This window comes from Echiichthys vipera, assembly GCF_963691815.1.
Source record: "Echiichthys vipera genome assembly, chromosome: 10".
NCBI lineage: Eukaryota > Metazoa > Chordata > Actinopteri > Perciformes > Trachinidae > Echiichthys > Echiichthys vipera.
In genome coordinates, this window is record NC_139835.1 from 11,719,315 (window position 1) to 11,739,419 (window position 20,105).

Here is a 20,105-nt window from a genome sequence, read left to right on the forward strand (position 1 = left end):
GCGTGGTGAAGGGTCGGTTAGACCACACAATTATTATTCACTCTAATTCTGCACTGTCACACCCCTGTGCACTGGTGCGGTTCGTTATGTCCTCCTTAGAAGAGCAGAGTGCCCTCTCCAGAACTATTTAAAAAGGTTTTTGAAATGGACCAATCCTAACAGTTCTGACATATTGAAGGAAAGACAAGCTGTACCCCCCCCCCCCCCCGCAACCCATTGTTTTTATTCAGATAAAACAAAGACTCAAAGACGGATGAAGACGCAAATAAGCAACTGAGGAATGACTGTAACAGCACTATAACTAGTACAGTTGTGACATCAAAATATTACAGGAGGCCTGATGAAATCTCACTTTTTACAAAATGGGACCTTCAAGTGCTTAAAACTGTTAAATTCTGCTTATCTCCACGCTTCATTCTCTACAGGCAAATGTATCACAAAGAGCTGGGTGTGTGATGGGGATATTGACTGTGAGGATCACTCAGATGAAGAGTCATGTGAGTCTGCTGTCTGCAAGCCACCCAAGTACCCTTGTGCCAACGACACCTCTGTCTGCCTTACCCCTGATAAGATCTGCAATGGCCAAGTGGACTGTGCAGACCGCTCGGATGAAGGACCCATCTGCGGTATTTGTTTTGTCATTTTTTTGTTTGTTTTTTTTGCTTTTTCCTGCAATATGCTAAAAAATGATACTCTATTAAAGAAAATGGCCAATGGTATGTGGATACCAGAACATTTGATTGCTGAAATTCTTGTTCCACCATTATGGACATTACTAGGCTATTGTATGTTGTATTGACCTGCCGTTCCAGCTCATGATGTGAGTAGGTTCAGATCAGGGCTCTGTGCAGGCAAGTCAAATCCTTCCCCACAAAACAAAAAATACTTTTTGGACCTGGCTTTGTGCATTCTGTCCAACCATCTATTTTCAGTTGCTAATATGGGTCTGGGCCACGGTGGCAGCAGGTGAAGCAAGGTATCCCATACAAAGTGTCATTTGTTTTTACCTCTCAGACACTGATGCCAACAGCTAGACTACGTGAACTAAAACAGTCCCTGACCAAAAGTAAACAAAAGTATGTGGACAGATTATAAAACACCATCCACTGTTGGTTTATTAGTTGAAAATGCTGCTATAGCAGCTGTGAGTAAAATGGTATTATGAATCCCACTGCTTTTCTTTACAAGACACAGCCTGTGTAGCATGTAAGTGCTAGGATTGGCAAAGCTCGCACCTTCAGGCCTTAAACCCTGACCAATGGGTTATCCTGACCCTGACCACTTAAGGTCATTGCCTAACCTTAACCATCTGCTCAGCTTGTGTACGTTACAATAGATTCCAATCGCTCGATGGTGACCACTGACTTACACAGTCAAATGGACATAATGACATGATGACATTGTCTGGCCATATATAATAACATTATATATATGATTTATGATTTTATGGGACAAATTTGTTTAAGCTGAATCAAGTTCAACTTTGTTGTCATGTTTACTAAAAGTACAATGAAATGCTTTTGCTCAGTGGCACTCATTCCCATACACTGAAATATACCCGCGCTTCAAAAGTGTTTGACACTCAAAAGTGTTTGACACTCAAAAGATATATTTTAGGTGAAGAATCACTTGGAAGTTGTGATGGTCCCACTGGGTTTGAGGTGCTGTGATTGACATTTCTTGCGAGGATAGACACACTGGAGTTGTTGGCATTGGTTCAGAAGAAAATAAAACAAAACAAATAAAAATAACAAATTAATAAACCACATTAACATTGCAAATGAAAACTGCAGCACTTTGTTTTTATTTATTTAAATATAGCTCTATTTCTTTCAATTTGCTTTTATCAGCTTTGCAGAGTTGCAGGAAAAAATAATTGGAAATTTTGAAACACTGTCACATCCTCCAATTTTCACCGCAGAGGTTCAAGACATGTTACCTGCTGAGGCACCTCACAGCACTCATGCTAACTCTCACTTTACTTTTTTATCTGATACTATTTCATCTCCCACAGCAGACCTGCTACATACATCCTCTCCTTCACATAGAGCAGCATAGATCCTGAGGAGGGACCAGTATGTTTTGTTTCAGAGACTAATACTCTGATTTTCAGATGATGGCAAATTTGGAAGTATTTGTCCCGCAACCTTTAGAGGGAAGAAACATATCTCATGTGAATAGCCCTAGCCATCTAATCTCTTAAAGTGAGCAGTGTAAACATGGAGGATCATTTTCTAGAGCATCACTAACCAAGCCTCATGGGGGCCCTACAGGACCTTTGAGTGTCTGTGTTATCCTAGTTGAAAAGAGGGCTCTTTCCTCCTCATACACAATAAGGTCTTCAGAGAGACCTTGAGAGTTTGATTGATTTGCACTAGCGCAGCAGGACCTGCACACGTCATTAACAACTTTGCCCACATACTCCATTTCTCGCACACTTAGAGAGTCCAATGCTGTTCTTGCCCACCTTGAAAAGAGGTCTTAAAAAGGTGAGAAAAGAGACACTGAACCCATTTTTTTTGTCAATGTACTTCACTATCTTAACCTGCCAGTTGCTAACAAAAAACAGGTGTTTCGGGCAGGAAAACAACTTTCTAACAAGAAAAAAAGAGCATGGAGTTTAGACATGATATCACTTTTGAAAGGAAAAGTGCATAATGTTCATTTTCAACATTGCTTTTGAAGCTGTGTGATGGAAATAAAAGCCATTCACCCCTAGGTGAAACCACAGAGAATCAGCTGTATTGAAGGCGTTCTCATTATACAACACCTTTATCTTTATTAGATTGTGAACAAGCTCCTTATGTTTGGCTTGTGATATCTAGCTCTGAGTTGGAAATATGTTATCCGTGTGAGAAACTATTTAAACATAAAACTTTTGAGATTGCATGCAAGTCTGTAGGATCCAGATTCATATGCTACTATCTCACAGAGCTGTCGTACATACTGTATTTTTCAAATGCTCTTTTAAATCTAAGTCTTTCTTCTAGTGTCTGTACTGTTTCTAAGAATATGGGTCCTTTCTTCACCCCAGACATGTGTCTTGTAGCCAGAGGGGGTTGCAGTCACCAGTGCACTGTGGCACCAGGGAAAGGGGTTGTGTGCTTTTGTCCCCCCGGGCTTCACCTGGACTCCAGTAACAAGACATGTGAGGTGGTGGACTACTGCAGCCGTCACCTTAAGTGCAGCCAGGTGTGTGAGCAGTACAAGACCACAGTGAAGTGCTCCTGTTATCCAGGATGGACGCTCGACCCAGACGGCGACAGCTGTCACAGCACAGGTAACAGTCCCTAGCTTTTTTTAATGTTTGCTTTTACTGATGCTGTTGGCTGCTGTGATGGTGTGTGACTGTGGGTCTGTGTCTGCAGTAATTAAAGTTTATCCTCAGGCAGACGAGTAACTCTTAAAATCTTATATTTGGAGTTCATATCATCCCTGTAGTGTTGGTGCCTTTGATAATGAGCAAACTTTACATAAACCCCAGCGTATTCAAAATGCTGCAGCCAGAGTCCAAATGAAAACAAAGAGGTTTGAGCACATCACTCCTATTTTATCATCTCTTCATTGGCTCCCAGTTAAACAAATAATTGATTTTAAAATACTTCTTATTGTTTTTAAGTGTTGTAATGGCTTGGCTCCTTCTAACGTTGTTGACATGCTCACTAAATACACACCAGTGTGATCCCTTAGATCATCAGTTAAAGAGCTCCTCACTATACCCAGAATCAACTCCAAATCAGCTCATGGAGCTTTAAGCCACTATGGTCCTACTCTCTGGAATTCTCTTCCACATGAACTACTGTCTGCTACAACAGTGTCTTCTTTTAAAAGTCAACTAAGAACTTATTTTATTATTATATTTTATTTCGCAAGCTTTTAGTTATGTTTAAAGAATGTATTCATGTCCTGTTTGCTTTAAGAATTTTTATTATCATTATTATTACTATCTCCTTTTTAAATGATGATAATAATACATTCTTGTATAATTGTATAATGTCCTAAATGTTTTTTATGCATGTAATATTTTTATTTTATTTATTTTTAATTATTTTTATCCTATATGCTATTTTATGTTATACAATGTATCTTTGTTTCAAATTCTTGAAGCACATTGAGTTCACGCTTGCCATATGAAATGTGCTATATAAATAAATTTGACTTGACTTGACTTTGATGAAAAATATGAGCTTTAATCATCACTTATTAATGCAAGAACCACGGATAAGAGGACCTAGAAAGGAAAACAATAAAAGTCAAAAACTATAGTACTAGAAGGTTCTTGAGTGTAAATGGTGAGATAGTCTGAAGAAGTGTTGCAGTGTTGATATAGGGTACTGTCAGGTGAAATTCAATCAGTTTCAAATCTGAAGAGGCATCTGGGTGATGAGTCCTGTCTGTTTCTATATGTACTGATGCTGAATGAAGGAAGTGTGTTCTCGCTTCTCAAACCACCAGAGCTTTATTACTTTACATAAAGTTCACCTTCAGCCTAATTCCATACAGACACAAATGTTTTGCTTGTGAAGTATCCCGTATACATTATAAATTCAAACTTTCCTCTATTCTATTATTGAATAATCTATTTGATTGGACCTATCTAGAACTGCTTGAAATACAATAGTTAGTTAGTTACACATACATGCTGTTGGCTTGTCAGATTCAGATTTATGGACCTTGTTTTGATTACTTGCTTCTTTATTTTACTGTAAGATTGATGACACTTGCAGCTCTAATCTTACATTAATGCAGCAAAACACATTTTTTTTCTCTGGAAGCCGATCAGAATTCTACGGCTTCATCATAAATCAAATTTTGCATACAACCACAAACATTCCAATTTAATCTTGAGAGGTGTTATTGTATTCCTTTTGAAGTCCCAGCACACGTCCTCCTTTTCTTTTGCACATCTCAGGAATAATAGATTTGCAGGGACAAGTCTTCACTCCAGTAGCACCGTAGCTAGTTTGGTTGCAACACCGAAATGTGTCATTGAAGCAAGGACACAATTTTAATTGCATTTTTACAGTTCTGGTCCCTTAAGTATCATTTAGTCTAGAACACTGTGAAGAGAGTTTTAGTTGGGCAAACATTTTTTAGAAGCAGAAATAATCTTACTGATTGAACTAAACCTCAGTGGGGAAGGCCAGAGGAGTTCAGCATCCAAACACTGTTGCCAGCTTTAGGACTTGGCGCGATTTAGCGTCTTCTTAGAGACCCTGCAAAATGTATTTCTCAAAAGAGACCACTTACAAATGTATCTACTTTTTCAGAAAATGGGAAAATGTAATGTGTTGATTCCCAGAGTGTTTGCCAACAAATTGGTTTGGCTGCAACTGATGCATATAAATGTGCACTCTGTGGTGATTTAAACCATTGAGATATGTTTGAAAATATGTCCTCCACAAAGTGGATCAGCAGAGAGCAAGATGGGTAAAATAATAACTATATGGAACTAAGTTAGGGTCAATTGTTTCAATCCTCCTGCAGAATGTATTTGATTTAAACAAACCACTATAATGAATTATATTATCATCATATTTTGATAGATATGCATTGCATGTCAGTGACAGGCATTCAGTATAACCCTGTTTTATTGATAGGAACATCACTTATTTTGCAATTCTACCAGCCAATTTTTTTAAACATAGAGACTGAATGAGAGTGGAACAGACAATACCATTCAAATTAACATAGCAGGATGGTCAGAGTGGCAGTTATTTTTATGTGTACAGTTGCCATTGCAAAGAACTCTAAATGCTATAGCAGGCTAACCACCACATAAACTTCTGTAAACCAACTTGTTGCAAGTCACAGACTCACTGAGGTGAGGTTTTACATCAAACAAGAAGAGGGATGCATATTTTGTGTACTTTGTCTGTTGCCTTGTTGACAGAGAGGAATTGAGGATTGATGGATTTAATTTCTATTGGGAAGTCGACAAGTAACTGAGTTTTCAAACTAGTGAGTATAACGCACTTTACAGCCCCACAGACACGTGTTGTCACTATACCAAAGAACAACAATCGCCATTTTCTCTTGAATTGGTTAAATGGCTATGGCTAACAGTGCTATGTCTGTTCTACTCTCATTCTATTTTTTATAGTTGCAACGCATAGAGCTAACAAAAGTTCCATAGTGTCACATAGACAAATTATAATAGGCCTTTTTCACTGCAGACTTTTTGACTGTTCCTAGTAGGAAAAGCACAGGTTCTACTGATAACATTAACATTAACATTGGCTCTGTTCTATTCAAGTGTCCCAGTCAGCCATGAAAATGTGATGGTATGCCAGCATGCAAGATGAGGACCCTGGAACTGAAGAAGCTAAACGGAATACAGCCAGTATTGTCAAAATAACAAAGATGTCAAAATGTATCCCATAAAAAAGACTTATACTATACTACTATATCTATTGGCTTTGTTTAACTAATGTTAAAAAGCAACCCCTTCTGTCTTTGGCTAGCATTAGGGAGAACTGTAATGCTTGTTGGTTTAACACGTTAATTGAGATCCCTTGGTATGGCTGGATGTATTTTGAAAATACTATATTAATAATGCCCTGCAACAGATTGTCCCCCTGCGACCTGATAGGGACAAGCAGTTGAAGATGGATGGAATATATCCTAATATGTGGGGGATGTCTTTGATCCTTAGCCTTTTTAGTCCATCTTCAATTCAATTTATTTACAGAACACACTGCAAAACAACAAATGCTGACTACAATAATCAGCATTTATGATATAAACACATGTGGGTAGTTTCATGAAAAACTTAAAAAAGTAGAAAAGGCACAGTACTGAACATATTGAATATAGGTGAATGTTTGTTTATATTCATTTTGAGCACACCTTTAGACATTAGCTGTTGCTGTAGAATGTCAGATACAGATACTATTAAATGAATCAGTCCAATAATTATTTTTGGCCCGGTATCCTGTGAGGGTTTAACTAATTATTTAAGAGGCAAATTCCTTTCCTTCTAAAAGTTCTGGCTATAACAAATATTTGTACAGAGTAAGCAAGTGATATGTATGTGTGACTGAACAAATGTGTAGCTTTATGTATGTATGTGTGTGTGTTCATGGGTACACAATCACACTCAGGCTAAGCAATGTCAATGTTTTCAGATGTATTTATTTTTTTATTTTTTAACATTTGACAATAGTATTCCTCAGAAAATGTGCCAGAGCTTTATGTGTTGAGGTCGATCATACATTCTAGTCGTACTCCTGCTAAAGAAGAAGGCTGTCACAGCTCGCTAGCCAGTGGAAAACACTTTCTCATAATGTCCAGCACTGTACATGATGTCGCACATTGTCGATTAACAATTCACTCAAAACATCGCTCAACCCTAGGTGCTTGTTTCCTGTCTCTATCCTTGGCCAGATTCCTTTGAGGCTTTCATCATTTTCTCAATACGACACGAGATAAGACGAATAGACCTTCACAAGCGGGACTACAGCTTGCTGGTGCCAGGGCTGAGGAACACCATTGCGCTAGACTTCCACTTTAATCACAGCCTCCTTTACTGGACAGATGTGGTGGAGGATAAGATCTACAGAGGAAGGCTCTCCGAGTCTGGCGGTATGCACACACATCAGTAAATACTCCAACGCACACAAGCATTTGCCATCTTAAGAGAGCTGTGATGTATTGGCGAATGAGAGTCATGACTTGCTCATGTGTGCTCTAGCAGCTGTAATGGAAGTCTGAGACACTGCCAATGATAATGCTTGGTTTCACACTACTGTCATTATGCGTACTCAGGCCTGATGCAGTGAGTTGATATTGTCTTTCCCTTCAAATTTACCTCAGGTTGTCTTAAGGTAAAAAATACTGCAGGACCGAGGACTTGAGCTGTTGTAGTTCAGTATCTCCCCCTAGTAAAATGATGATTCATAATTTCTCCTTTGCTCTATATTTTTGTTCGTGGCAGTACATTCACTGGGTTTTGCGTGCCTTATTTCCCTCTATGGAGCAATAGAGATTGACTCTTAGCTGTACCAATTCCACCCTTTTGTGAGGCACACATAAAAGCCTCAGCATCTGAGAATAGTTGTAAACAGCTAGATTATAAATATTGTGGGGAAACCCTTTAAACATGCTTAATGGGACCCTGTAGAAAGCAATCTTCTTTATATGGATAAACTTTCCCCTAGAGATATCCCCTTTTGCATTGAGAAGGTTTTCCTGAGCACTGTAAAGAGACTGCCCCCTTGCTACATAGTCATGTCATGGTGTTGTTGCTGTTGTTGTTTCAGGGGTGACAGGGATTGAGGTGGTCGTGCAGCACGGTCTGGCCACCCCAGAGGGCCTGGCTGTGGACTGGATTACAGGGAAACTGTACTGGATTGACAGCAATCTGGACCAGATTGAGGTGGCCAAGCTTAACGGAGATATGCGCACCACATTGATTGCCGGAGGCATGGAGCATCCACGGGCCATCGCTCTCGACCCAGGGCAGGGGTATGTTACACACTAACTCCTACATACAGAGCTTGCTGGTAGCCGTGCTATCCATCAGGCACTGAGATTATTGGAATAAAGTAAAATTACAATCTCCTTGTATTTCTCACTTCTGCATTTGCCCTGATGTATGAAGATGTCTGCTTTGTTAAGGTCCATTAAGGCACCAGATATAGGGTACATCAATAATAGTGCTGTGTGCTCTATTCCAGTAATGACAACTGATGTAGATAATACCCCCCCAAACATTTCTCCCACTTTATTGGCTTTACGGTTCTTTCACTCTTGTTCCCCAGAAATTTTTTCTCGAAAAAAAAAAATTAAGTTAGACCTCCAGATAAAAAGCCCCAAATCTGCTTTGTTCTTATTTGTGCATCATTCCCCTCAGGGCTATTTCAAAAATCATAGTTGTTTTCCTGCTGAGATGCATGGGGAGAGTGTTTGTAGATTGATTTGAGGCTCTGAAATGGGAGCCTTTTCTTTGCCCAGTGAGAAAGCAAGATTTTTGAAAACGAAGCATTGATTACACCTTCTTTTTCTTGATATAACAAGTGATATGTATGGAAGCCCAGAAAGACAAGGTAAAAAAAACACAGGAAAAATGAAATTGTAAACAGGACTAACAGTGCAGAATGCAAAGGGTGCGGGTATAAATATGGAATAATTAATGTGGGTTGCTTTATATACAGTACATGAAGTAGGTGGATGTGATGGTGGGCTATAGTTGGCATATGCAGCAATACTTATCAAATAACAGTGAGTATTTAAACTTCGAAATATATAGGATGCTTAGTGTGACAGCATTATTGCACAGAAAATTTCTCTGTGACTGGATATTAACGAAATAGCGTCTTTATCCGTGCATTGCGCAGGAAACTGGAAGCCGGAAGCCGGGAGCCGGCTGGTTGCACCTCACTTCGCTACCCGCGTTAATCGCATGTCAAAACATTAGAGGCTCTAAGGCTTAATTGCACTAACAGGCTGTAATGTAAGCTGTTCACGTTCGCTTTACCGTGGTGTGTGTGTGTGTGTCTGTGTCTGTGTGTTTGTGGCGCGGACATCAGTGAAACTGTATGCTTATTTTGTCCACACAGACAGTATCAGATCCTGTCACAAATTGCAGACATTTTGAGTCCAGTAGGCCTACATCATATACACATTAGGTAGGTTAATCAACTTTAGTTTACGCTGCGTGCAGACACCATGATCAAGGTCACCCATTGGACCCAATTATGAATACTAGTTAGCCATGTGGACTGCTGGTAGCAGAGAACAGCACATCGAGGTTTCCTCACAATATGACTTCATCAGACCTTATATCTACATATCTACACTGTTTAACCCATGGGCACTATGCACAGCAACTATATAAAAATCTGTTTTTCTCGTGCACCAAGCACTTTCTCAGGCAATTTCTCGCCCTCAAAACAGCCCTTCTAAGCCCACGTATGAGATACTGTCTCCTTCAAGATAAATTTAATTTTTGGCTAACAATGCTCTTCCGTAGTTATGAGAAGCTTTTTTCAGTTGTTAAATTATGTTTGAGGTTTTTGACCTCATAGATTAGCTTGATGCAGTCAAATATACTAAAATATCCCACAGAAAATAATTGTCTCAAATTCTATAATTATTTCCACAAAGGTGTCAGTTCAATAAAAGAAAACGAAAATTTCCCTATGACCTTCCTGCTGATCATTCAGAAATGACCATGATCTTATTTCACTATTACAAATGTGAAATTCTTCATGTGTAACTATGTTCACATACTTTCTTCAGGGATTCTCTGTAGAGTAACACAAATGAAAAGGTCTAAAAGTCATCAAAGTTAGTTACATCCCTTTAGTTGACTATTGAATATTGTTTTAATGTATCATACAGGAAATCATTGTTGCCTAGCAGCAACTGCTGTAAGTTGGAGAAAATACTTTACAAGAGAAAGAATGATTTTAAAAATGTAGGGGTGGGTTAGTGGGAAAAATCACTCACCCAGCAGTGCAGAGTCCGAGGTTCACTCCCCAGCAGCTATGCCTCTGCTGTGGCCCAGTACCCCTTTATAAACAACTGTCAGTGCTTGCCAGTGCAAACAGGTTATGAAGCTGCAGGATCATGTCCATGTCACTGCACTGAGACTCAACTGGATGGTCAGGGAGCTTGGGTGGAGATATAAACAGTAAATAGATACACATTTGTAATGATGTTAATGGGTTTATCATCTTTATTATGCATATTGGTTCTATAAAAGGACAATCATTAAAACTTGTTCCTATTTTCACGCTGTGAAATGGTGTCAACAAGAACTACCTTCCATCTAAATGGTACTGAAATTGTCTGCTTTGTGCTGTAGTCACAGCACAGAGAAGGCTAGTAGGCTAGCAGGAGTCAGGAGCCTTTACCAACAAGACAATGGGTAGAGGATGGGTAGAGGGTAGAGACTGACACGGTGTCTCTAGCGATGATTACACCGGCTCCGGGAGTGAAGTGCAGGCAGCCAGCATTTATGATATATGATATAAACTGATATTCAACAGAGTACCGTGCCTATAGACTGTAAAACACGACCCCTTCAGAATAGCATCTAGTGTATGTGCCATCGATAGTAGACTGTATTGCAAGTCGAGGTCGAGATGACAGCGTTAGCGCTAATCATGACAACTAGCCTCCGAAGAGAAGTGAGGGCCTGGGGCTAACTGTCACACAAGAGGCAGCGCCCCTAATTATTCATAAACTTTAACCTCCAATAAAATAGAAACTAGCTTGGTACAACCCCCCCTCCGTCTCAGGGTTGTCATGGAGATATGACCTAAACATACAGACTAGAAGGTTTTTTTGTACCAGGCCTTAAATAGGTTTTATCATGCTGTGAAAAACAGCCTATTTAACATGAGGGTCAATGACAAACTGCTCTATTGTACAAACTACTCCTAGTGGACACTCCAGAACTGCAGTTTTGGGCACTTCAGTATTGGATCAACCAGAAAGTAGCTGTGGTAGGGGCTTGATTTAAACCCAGTGCTGGTAGCAAACCAGATAATTTTTATGTGGCGATCTGTAAACTGTTAACTCTGGCAACCGCCTCGCTGCCTCAACGTGATGCAGCTACTCCCACTCTACATTGAAAGTTTGACTGGAGTGGCCAAGGATCAAGAGATATTGAGCCAATGTGTTGGTAGGCTATAGTATAGAGTTTTTAGTGGCCTCGGCTGTCACTATAGGAAAAAAATATAATTCCTCTGCTTTGTTTTGTTTTGACATGAAAAGTGAAAATGAAATTTAAAATGATGAGCAAGATTATGACAGAAGTTTGTGTGTCAACCCTGTCAATCAAAATGATGAAGAAAGTCTTGTGCAATCTTTGCTTCAGATGTCCCAGAGGACTGTTGCATCAGCCAATGTGTGACTTGTCTTAACAATATGTTAATTGACTATGTAATGCTTGTTTTGAAAAGGCATGCCTTAGAGAGTACATTTTGGTCCATCCAGGTACTTTACAGTTTGATAGATTTGTATTCCTATTGTTTAATGTAAATACATTAGCCCTGTAATTTAATCAGAGAGTAATGACAAAGTAATTAGTTGTTAATTGTAATAAGTAGATTTTGCTGTTGGGATGCTGCACCATTTTTTAAAGCTCATTCTACAGAATATGACATGTTTTTAGATGCTATATGACACAAATTATAAACAAAACAATTTTTTTTTAAATTCAATTCATTTTGTTGGTATATTGTTAGTATTTCACATTAGGCACTTTGGGTAAATGCATCTGAGAAGGAGCCAGTGGTTGTATACTGTGGACAGTCTATTTCAGATTAAACCAAAACCCAGAAATTCTTAAAAATCAATTTAACACTCTTAAGAAATGAGTAATCTGCTCATGCACTCTCCCCTATAGTACACTTTCACATCTGCGAGGATGACTACATTTCATGGTTGTACAGAGTAGGATTAATGGGTGCTTTTGGTGCCTAAAGGCGCATTTCCATTCCAGGGCAATAATTCTAATCTAATTACTTGAATCCACTCAAAGGAGTGGGTCATCGATCAGGGAGGCCTTACCAAGTGAATAATGCTATTGATCTGGACAAGGATATTTCTTCCTAACACTGTTTCGTTGTCGTCAGTATGTGATTTAAGCTTGAGCATCCATTTTCTCCTTCATTCTAGCAGACTTTGTGGTACAAAGCAGGACAGAGGTAGTGTTGCTGAGTTGAAGTAGGACTCAGGATACTGCCAATGGTCACATCAATGATGGTGTTCATTTTCAGGCCTCATTGAGCTGTGAAGAGTCATAATAAAACAGATGGCCTCCCATTTCAAGGCATGTCACAGATGTTGAGGGTTGCACTGGATCACTGGTGCTGTTCTTGGACAGTCATCACTGCCACTGTCCGTGTTAATGCATACAGTTAAAACAACATTACTATGTTTCGCAATATAATTGTAATGGGACGTACAGAGGGCTGAGGAATTGCTTCCAGGTGATTAGGGGGTCTAACAGCCCTTTTATGTGGATCTTTGAAAGAATAAAAAATATGCATTGCAGATAATGTTACTTGTGTACATTATATGTGTGTCCTTGTAAAAAATCATCAATTTTAAGTCTTGCCTTTGGGTTTCTGCTCCAAGGATCCTCTTTTGGACTGACTGGGATGCCACTTTCCCCCGAATCGAGGCTGCATCAATGAGTGGAGGAGGTCGACACATTGTTTTCAAGGATATGGAAATAGGCGCCTGGCCTAATGGACTTACTCTGGATCATTTGGAAAAGAGAATTGTTTGGACAGATGCACGGTAAACCAATAGAGTTTTCTTGTTGTGTGCAGAAGCATTCACACCTTTTAAAACTTTGAATACAGGTATGACATGTAATATACTGTCCACTGCTAAAGTTTCACCAATCCCTGAGTAAAAAAAAACACTTGAAGCTCCATTTTCCCAGTGGACATTAAATAACGGAGTACATGTAATATTTAAAGATCCTAGTACAATGGCTTTATTTGGTTTTAATTGATTGATTGAAAACTCGCATTGTGCGTACGACAATGAAAAGTTTCTGTATTTCAATCCACAGGGTAAGAGAGTGTGGAGTTGAGGCAATGTACAAGTCTTCATAAAGTATAGAGAGGAAGTATGAAGCCATAATCACAGATTATAAAGATGTACTAAAAAAAAAATTAATAATAATGATAAAAAAAAGTGTCTAGGCAAAATGTCTAAACTATATATTATGAAATAGATTGTTGGTTATTTTGTGTTTCATTACTTGCAAAAAAAGAAAAAAACAACAAAATAATGTTATTTTGTTATTATTATTGTTTTGTTTTTTCCTTTTCTTTACATTGTTTCTATTTATGTTGTTATTCCATTCACATGTTCGAAATAGATAAAAAAGTAAAAATAATTAAATAAATAATAAACTTTGATATGGCCCTTTTGTGTCTTTCTCTTTTAAAACAGCTCCGACGCGATTTTCTCTGCACTCTATGATGGAAGTGGGGTCATTGAGATCCTCAGGGGCCACGAATACCTGTCCCATCCCTTTGCTGTGTCTCTCTTTGGAGGCAATGTGTACTGGACGGATTGGAGGACGAACACTTTAGCAAGAGCCAATAAGTGGACTGGGCGAAATGTTACAGTCATCCAGAAGACAAGTGCTCAACCTTTTGACTTGCAGATCTTCCACCCCAGCAGGCAGCCACAAGGTGAGAACAGCTTGAAAAGCTTCTGGCTTTATTGTTGGAGCTGAGGCACTTACAGAAAAGGCACATATTGCTATGTTAGTTGGAACCAGGTTTGTATATAAGTTTCACTGAAACTTACTGTGGACAGGGCCACAAAGCAAAATTGTTTTAGCCACCTAAAATACATTTATTTTTTAATGGGGAACTGAAGCCATTGTAGGCTTAACATCTATCCTCTATTCAAAGCCACCAGATACCTTTGACAAAAACAGGGACTTTTTCCTGCACCTCCAAACTTGGCACGTGCTGATAGAAAATCTACTAGAGGTAATACCAAATATTCTTTATACTCAAGATAGCCCATCTTAAGCTGCACAAATGAAATTAAATGGTCTAAACTCATGTTGAGTGGGAACGGCCTCTTTCAAAAGTGTAGTGAAAATTATATGTGCATAATGTATTTGTTTTCTTTTACTAATGTTAGATATTTGCAGCCATATTTAGCATTACAAAAGCATTTTTTTTGGCGTTGGACAATGTTGGTTGATGTTAGCTTGACTGTTCGTTGCAGAGACGGAAACAGGTCTTGAACAAAGGAAACTATCTCCTGATTTGTCCATTTTAGTGTGAGAATGTTTGGAAGATATGTGACATATACAGATAAGTACAGATATATGAAAAATGGATTCAGTATTTACTTCCATGACCATTTTGCTAAGAGATCAGTCATAATATGTATTCATGTTCACTTCTCCCATTGAAATCAATTCCCAAAGGACCTGCCACTAGTCGGGGGCAGTGGCAACCACTTGACAGAGAAACAGGAAATGACTATGAGTTGCGCTCTCTTGGTTCTAAACCTTCTCTGGTACTACACTGACTATGGATAAGTACCTCACACAAGCCTATCCATGTTACCCCTGACTGGAGTTTGACAGGGGATACATTATCTTTTAAAACACAATTCATTCTCATGGTGTGAAAGGGGAAAAAACAGCATATAGTATAATTAATTTCTGCCTTTGCCTCTGCCTTCATTTTGCCTGTCAATCTATGAGTATGTGTCTGAATGAAAAAGGTACTCATGCAGAGAATTAGTTAGCTTGAGTTAATGGCAGCCCTGAATGTGTTTTTCTCACCATCCAAATTATTCTAATTGTCTCCTACCACTATATTAAGGCTTTCTTTTTTTTCTTTTTTTTACTGAATGTGAATAAAGAGGGCTGAGGAATAAGAGCCACATCTGCCAATGAATAACTGTGGCATATCCAATTATCAAATCAATTAGTAATTTGAATAATGTGTTGTGGTGACAGGAAATATATGAAATAGTTGTGAAACGTCATTACCGGTAATATTGCCAGAAATTCCTTTTAGTGAATGCTTCTGAATCTGTTTCTGTCACAGTGGCAGGTAGTCACAGGTGATCAATTTTGTGAAAAGCCAAGTAAGCCAAGATTCTGAACACAAAAGTGATGCAGTGATGTGCTGTTTGACAGAGGGCTTACATATGTTAGCCAATCTTTATTTGATATGCAGATCAGCTTGCAATATTGCCAAGCTCATATTAATAACACAACATCTATTTTCAATTTACTTTATTGTGTTTTTTTCCCTGTAAATAGGTTGTTTTGAAATTAATTTTTGATTGATTTGTAAAGCAGAACTCCCATCAATAAAACACTGGACTATGGCACATTTTGGCCATGTGTGCCAAGACTGCCTGATTGATAGATCACTTTCTATCGCAACTGCCTTTTGCAGCATTGCCAAGTTTCAAATGTATCCCCTTAAGCTTTCTTCATATGTAAGCCGCCATCCTTAAATGGGCATTATTGCTGTGGTAATCGGGTTTGCATCTATTCAGTGATTCCTCTGCTTCTCCAGTTAATTTTCTTGTTTCCTTCCTGTATCTGCATTCTCATGACTGTTCACCATAGATAAGTGTGAGCAAATGGGACTGCTTTTCCAAAGAAGACAGTAAGCATGCCTAATCCTATTTTAAAAAGCTCAACCCGGGGGGTGAGGGTGGAGGGGGCTGGCTATTATCCTCTCTAGCCAGAACCAAATGTGATGCTCCACTAGACCACAAACTTCTGGACCAGAGGAAAAGAAAAGGAGGGCTGGATGAAGAAGGAAAGCTGAATAATATGCAGCTGGTCTCAGGAGCTATTCAGCAGGTGCCACAGTAGAGCTCCACTGGAGGCATAAACAGCCCGGGTGTGAACACTAGGTGTCACTTGAAAGGCAAGGCTCCTAGACAAATAACCAAGTCCAGTTTCTTTTCACTGAAATTGCTTTGGGGATAACGATGACCTGGCCAAATGAGAACATTCACAGGCTTAAGGCAAGGCTATGTTTTAACATTAGAATATGTAACAAGCAGTTGCAAATTAGGATTGGCAGTGTTTAAGCTGCACAGTTATAGACAGCAGATCATAAAGAAACATACATTATCCATTGCACCACTATAAACAAAGGAAATTCGTTTTTTGGATCTTTTGACCAATAGGATTACATTATTACACATGCTCCCATAGTCATCAATGGCTCTACTTATTTATGTTTTAAGCTGTTTAATAAAGGTATATGCTATAGAGTAGCATGTAGTAAGTGTGTAATTTTCTAAACATATTGGCAGTATGGAGCCGTCAATATTACTAGTAGTAGTACTAGTACATGTCCTGCACTTTTTCTTCTTGTAGGGATAGGGAATGAGAGAGAAAAATAGGTGCTGCTGAGGGTATTTCAGTTTGATATTTTAACATGCATCATAATTGTTATTATCAATGTGTGCAGAGCTTTACATACACAATGCAATATTTATACCATTTAGAACATAAACAGTTATTTGCAGGCAGACAAACCACACTGTAATCGTGTCAGCAGTATTATCATGACAAATATGACAGGCTTTTAAACAAATAAGAACAACAAATAAAGGTCTCTCAGTAGAAAGATCGATCACATACAAAATTGTATCATCACTATATTGGGCCTTTCCTGAATAAGACTTTTCTGCTTTTTTTCTTTATTTTTAGGGAGTAACATAGCAGTGGGCTCATTTCTTCATTTATTTGTTGCAAATACATTTGACAGTTTAGAGCAAACAAACACCTCAGCACTGTTGTTGCTGCCTATCATCCCTAAAGAGCATGATCCAGGTGAATGCAGAGCTCTTCAGAAGTCTCCCTATTAGCATACCGAGCCAGCTGGGTGCCGTTTCAAGCTCACAGAGACAGAGTTGGATTTTTTTTGTCTTAAATAAACCAAATGTGTGATGCAATGGGGCTCTCCGGTGTGTTGCTATAGGAGCCCGGGAAATGAAATTTGAATGAGTTCGTTTGACATGAGTCATCCAGAGTAGATAGAGGAATTGATGTGTTTGATGCATGAAATGTGATTGCAGCATGACAGGAAATAATTGAGCAGTGAAGGACTTTCTTTTTCGTTTTGGTGAGGGGATTTATTCTGAAAAGTCTAGTGTACAAAATTCATGAAAAAAGACTCCTTCAAATACATTGCTCCTATAAGATCAATGTTCAGTTGAAAGCTATGGAAATTCCGCATGCTGTGCTTTTCTAGTAGAAATGTCAGCAGCTTAGGCTTTTGATTATATATATATATATTCTGCTACCCTACAGTAACAGTAACTGAGATGATGTCATCCTTAATTCCTGGGAGGTGACATAGAACAAACAATAAAATCTATCTTTTCTATTTTATAATTCATTCCCATGCCTCTTAACCTCTTGAGACCCAATTCAACAAGAGACCAGCCTAAAAACCTTATAACATGAATTAGACTTTGTATAACTGTTCCAAACACATTTTCTAGTTATGCTCAGCTTCACCTATAATGTCACCAAAAAAAAAAAAAAAAAAAAGTGGTGAAATATATACTGCTGTGTGTAAATTTTATTGACTAAATACGCACTAGAAAGCCTTCATCTTTTGTTCATAATCAGCCACTTATCACAGGTAACAGCGTAAGCGTAGAGCGGGTTGTTCCACTGCAGCAAAACTAGACACTCATTGGATAAATGCTGAGCTTTGTCCCGCCCATCAGACGCTCATCATCTCCAGGGGACTATGAAACATCGGGCTGGCCCGGACGCTCGGCTTCTGCATGATGATTGGATGAGCTGTCTGAGTTGGAATCCTTTTTTGCTTGACAGCTAAATGAGCGAATCAGCGATCAAGTTCCGTTGTTCTGAACTGATCCGGAGACTTTACTGATCCCTAGTGACTTTGTCTTTTTTTAAAAACAACTAGCGTTGTGTTTGGCGACTGTTCTGTCACTCTGCGGTGTCTGTCCCCAACAAGCAGCGGCAGCTGCGGAGCTTCTCCCCCGTCACTCACACTCACACTCACAGGCGGTCACGCTTCACAGTAGCCTGGCGCGGCAGCTCCAGCTGGGTCCAAGGCCGCTTAAGCAGCCTAGCTCTGCTGGCCATTGAGAGGATACTGGCCATGTCCCTGGAAAAGACGCATAGTTGGTACGACAAGGTCACAGATCATTTTGTTAAAAAGGAACGAAGGGTAGAATTTACATATACATAAACAAACACATTTATGATGTAGGCTGGAAAAATTAGCTTCCCCTCCTTGAAAGACAGCAGCCGCCACATATATTTGTGTTGGTGCTCTTACATAGAGTCTGTGAGTTTGTTATGAATTAATGCCATTTCTTTTCAGAACTGTCATGCTTTCAAGCAATCTTTTTCTTTTGCTATTATACAGCAAGGACAATATTATAATTATAGTCGTTTTCAGCATTTTTTTTTTTTGTCAGTTTCAAAGTATGCTGGCACAATCAGACAGGCCTGTACATGGCATGTTACAAAAGCAGTTAGTCCTATTCGCATTAAGTATTTATTCTGGCCACTCTCTTTGATTGCCATCTTAATTTCTCACGCTGAGTGTTCTGAAATGTTCCCTTTTCCCTGCCTTCCTATCAGCCTCAAATCCTTGTGAAGAGAATAGTGGACGTGGTCCCTGTTCGCATCTGTGTCTCATCAACTACAACCGCATTGCGTCCTGCACCTGCCCACACCTTATGAAGCTTTCACCCAACAAACAATCCTGCTTTGGTGAGTGAGAACACCTTCCTCATTTTTCATATGTTATTGTCTTGTTATCAGAGTGAAACTACAGGATGATATGCTAACAATAGAACAGTTGTTTTGTTATAAGTATAGATCTTGATTGACATCAGCTTTGACATCACGCTGTTATTAGCACACTCACCTTGACAGAATAAAATGATTGATTTCTTAACCATCTCACCAGCGTTGAAAAGGTTCCTGCTGTATGTGCGGCGCTCCGAAATCCGTGGTGTGGACATTGACAACCCTTATATGAACGTCATGACGGCGCTAACTGTGCCAGACATCGATGATGTCACAGTGGTGGATTATGATGCCCAGGAGGAGAGGATCTACTGGGCTGACATCAAAACCCAAACCATTAAACGGGCATTTATCAATGGCACACAGCTAGAGACCATTATTTCTGCAGGTGAGTGCATTCCAGACATCCATACGAAACACAACTGAACACACAATACTTCAGTGTAAAAGCAGTTTCTCATATGAACAATGTCCAACAAATCAGGTCCGGACATTGTCCAAAGTTTTTGGAGATTTTACATATCAGACAATCTCTCACTTATTGGAGATATTCTGTTTGGTTAAAGCAAGGGATTGCGCCTGAGAAGGGCGCACAACAGGCAGGACATGACACGGTGATCATGTAGTAGTAATTTGTTTATAAACAACTGAGTCTCTTGTTGTTCCCTAAATTTCTCTGGCCATTTCGGTGTTGGCCGTTACTGATAGACGTTCTCGAATCATGTTGTCTCTCCAGTTGGATATTTTCATTGGCTTCTCCATGTGAATAACTCCTTCTTCTTTACCGGCTAATGTTTGTGTTTTTCCAGTTTTGCTGAGCTGCATG

General features: G+C 39.2%; 1 protein-coding gene across 1 annotated transcript in view; it reads left to right on the forward strand.

Annotated features, from left to right (window-relative positions):
* lrp1bb (low density lipoprotein receptor-related protein 1Bb) overlaps positions 1–20,105 on the forward strand; it is a 287,271-nt gene that overhangs the window by 166,682 nt on the left and 100,484 nt on the right. Inside the window, exons 22-29 of the mRNA XM_083922252.1 lie at positions 426–626; positions 3,035–3,280; positions 7,387–7,584; positions 8,262–8,466; positions 13,093–13,257; positions 13,924–14,168; positions 19,109–19,240; positions 19,440–19,667. Of these exons, the coding sequence (XP_083778378.1) occupies positions 426–626; positions 3,035–3,280; positions 7,387–7,584; positions 8,262–8,466; positions 13,093–13,257; positions 13,924–14,168; positions 19,109–19,240; positions 19,440–19,667 (1,620 nt within the window). The remainder of the gene's footprint in view (positions 1–425; positions 627–3,034; positions 3,281–7,386; positions 7,585–8,261; positions 8,467–13,092; positions 13,258–13,923; positions 14,169–19,108; positions 19,241–19,439; positions 19,668–20,105) is intronic.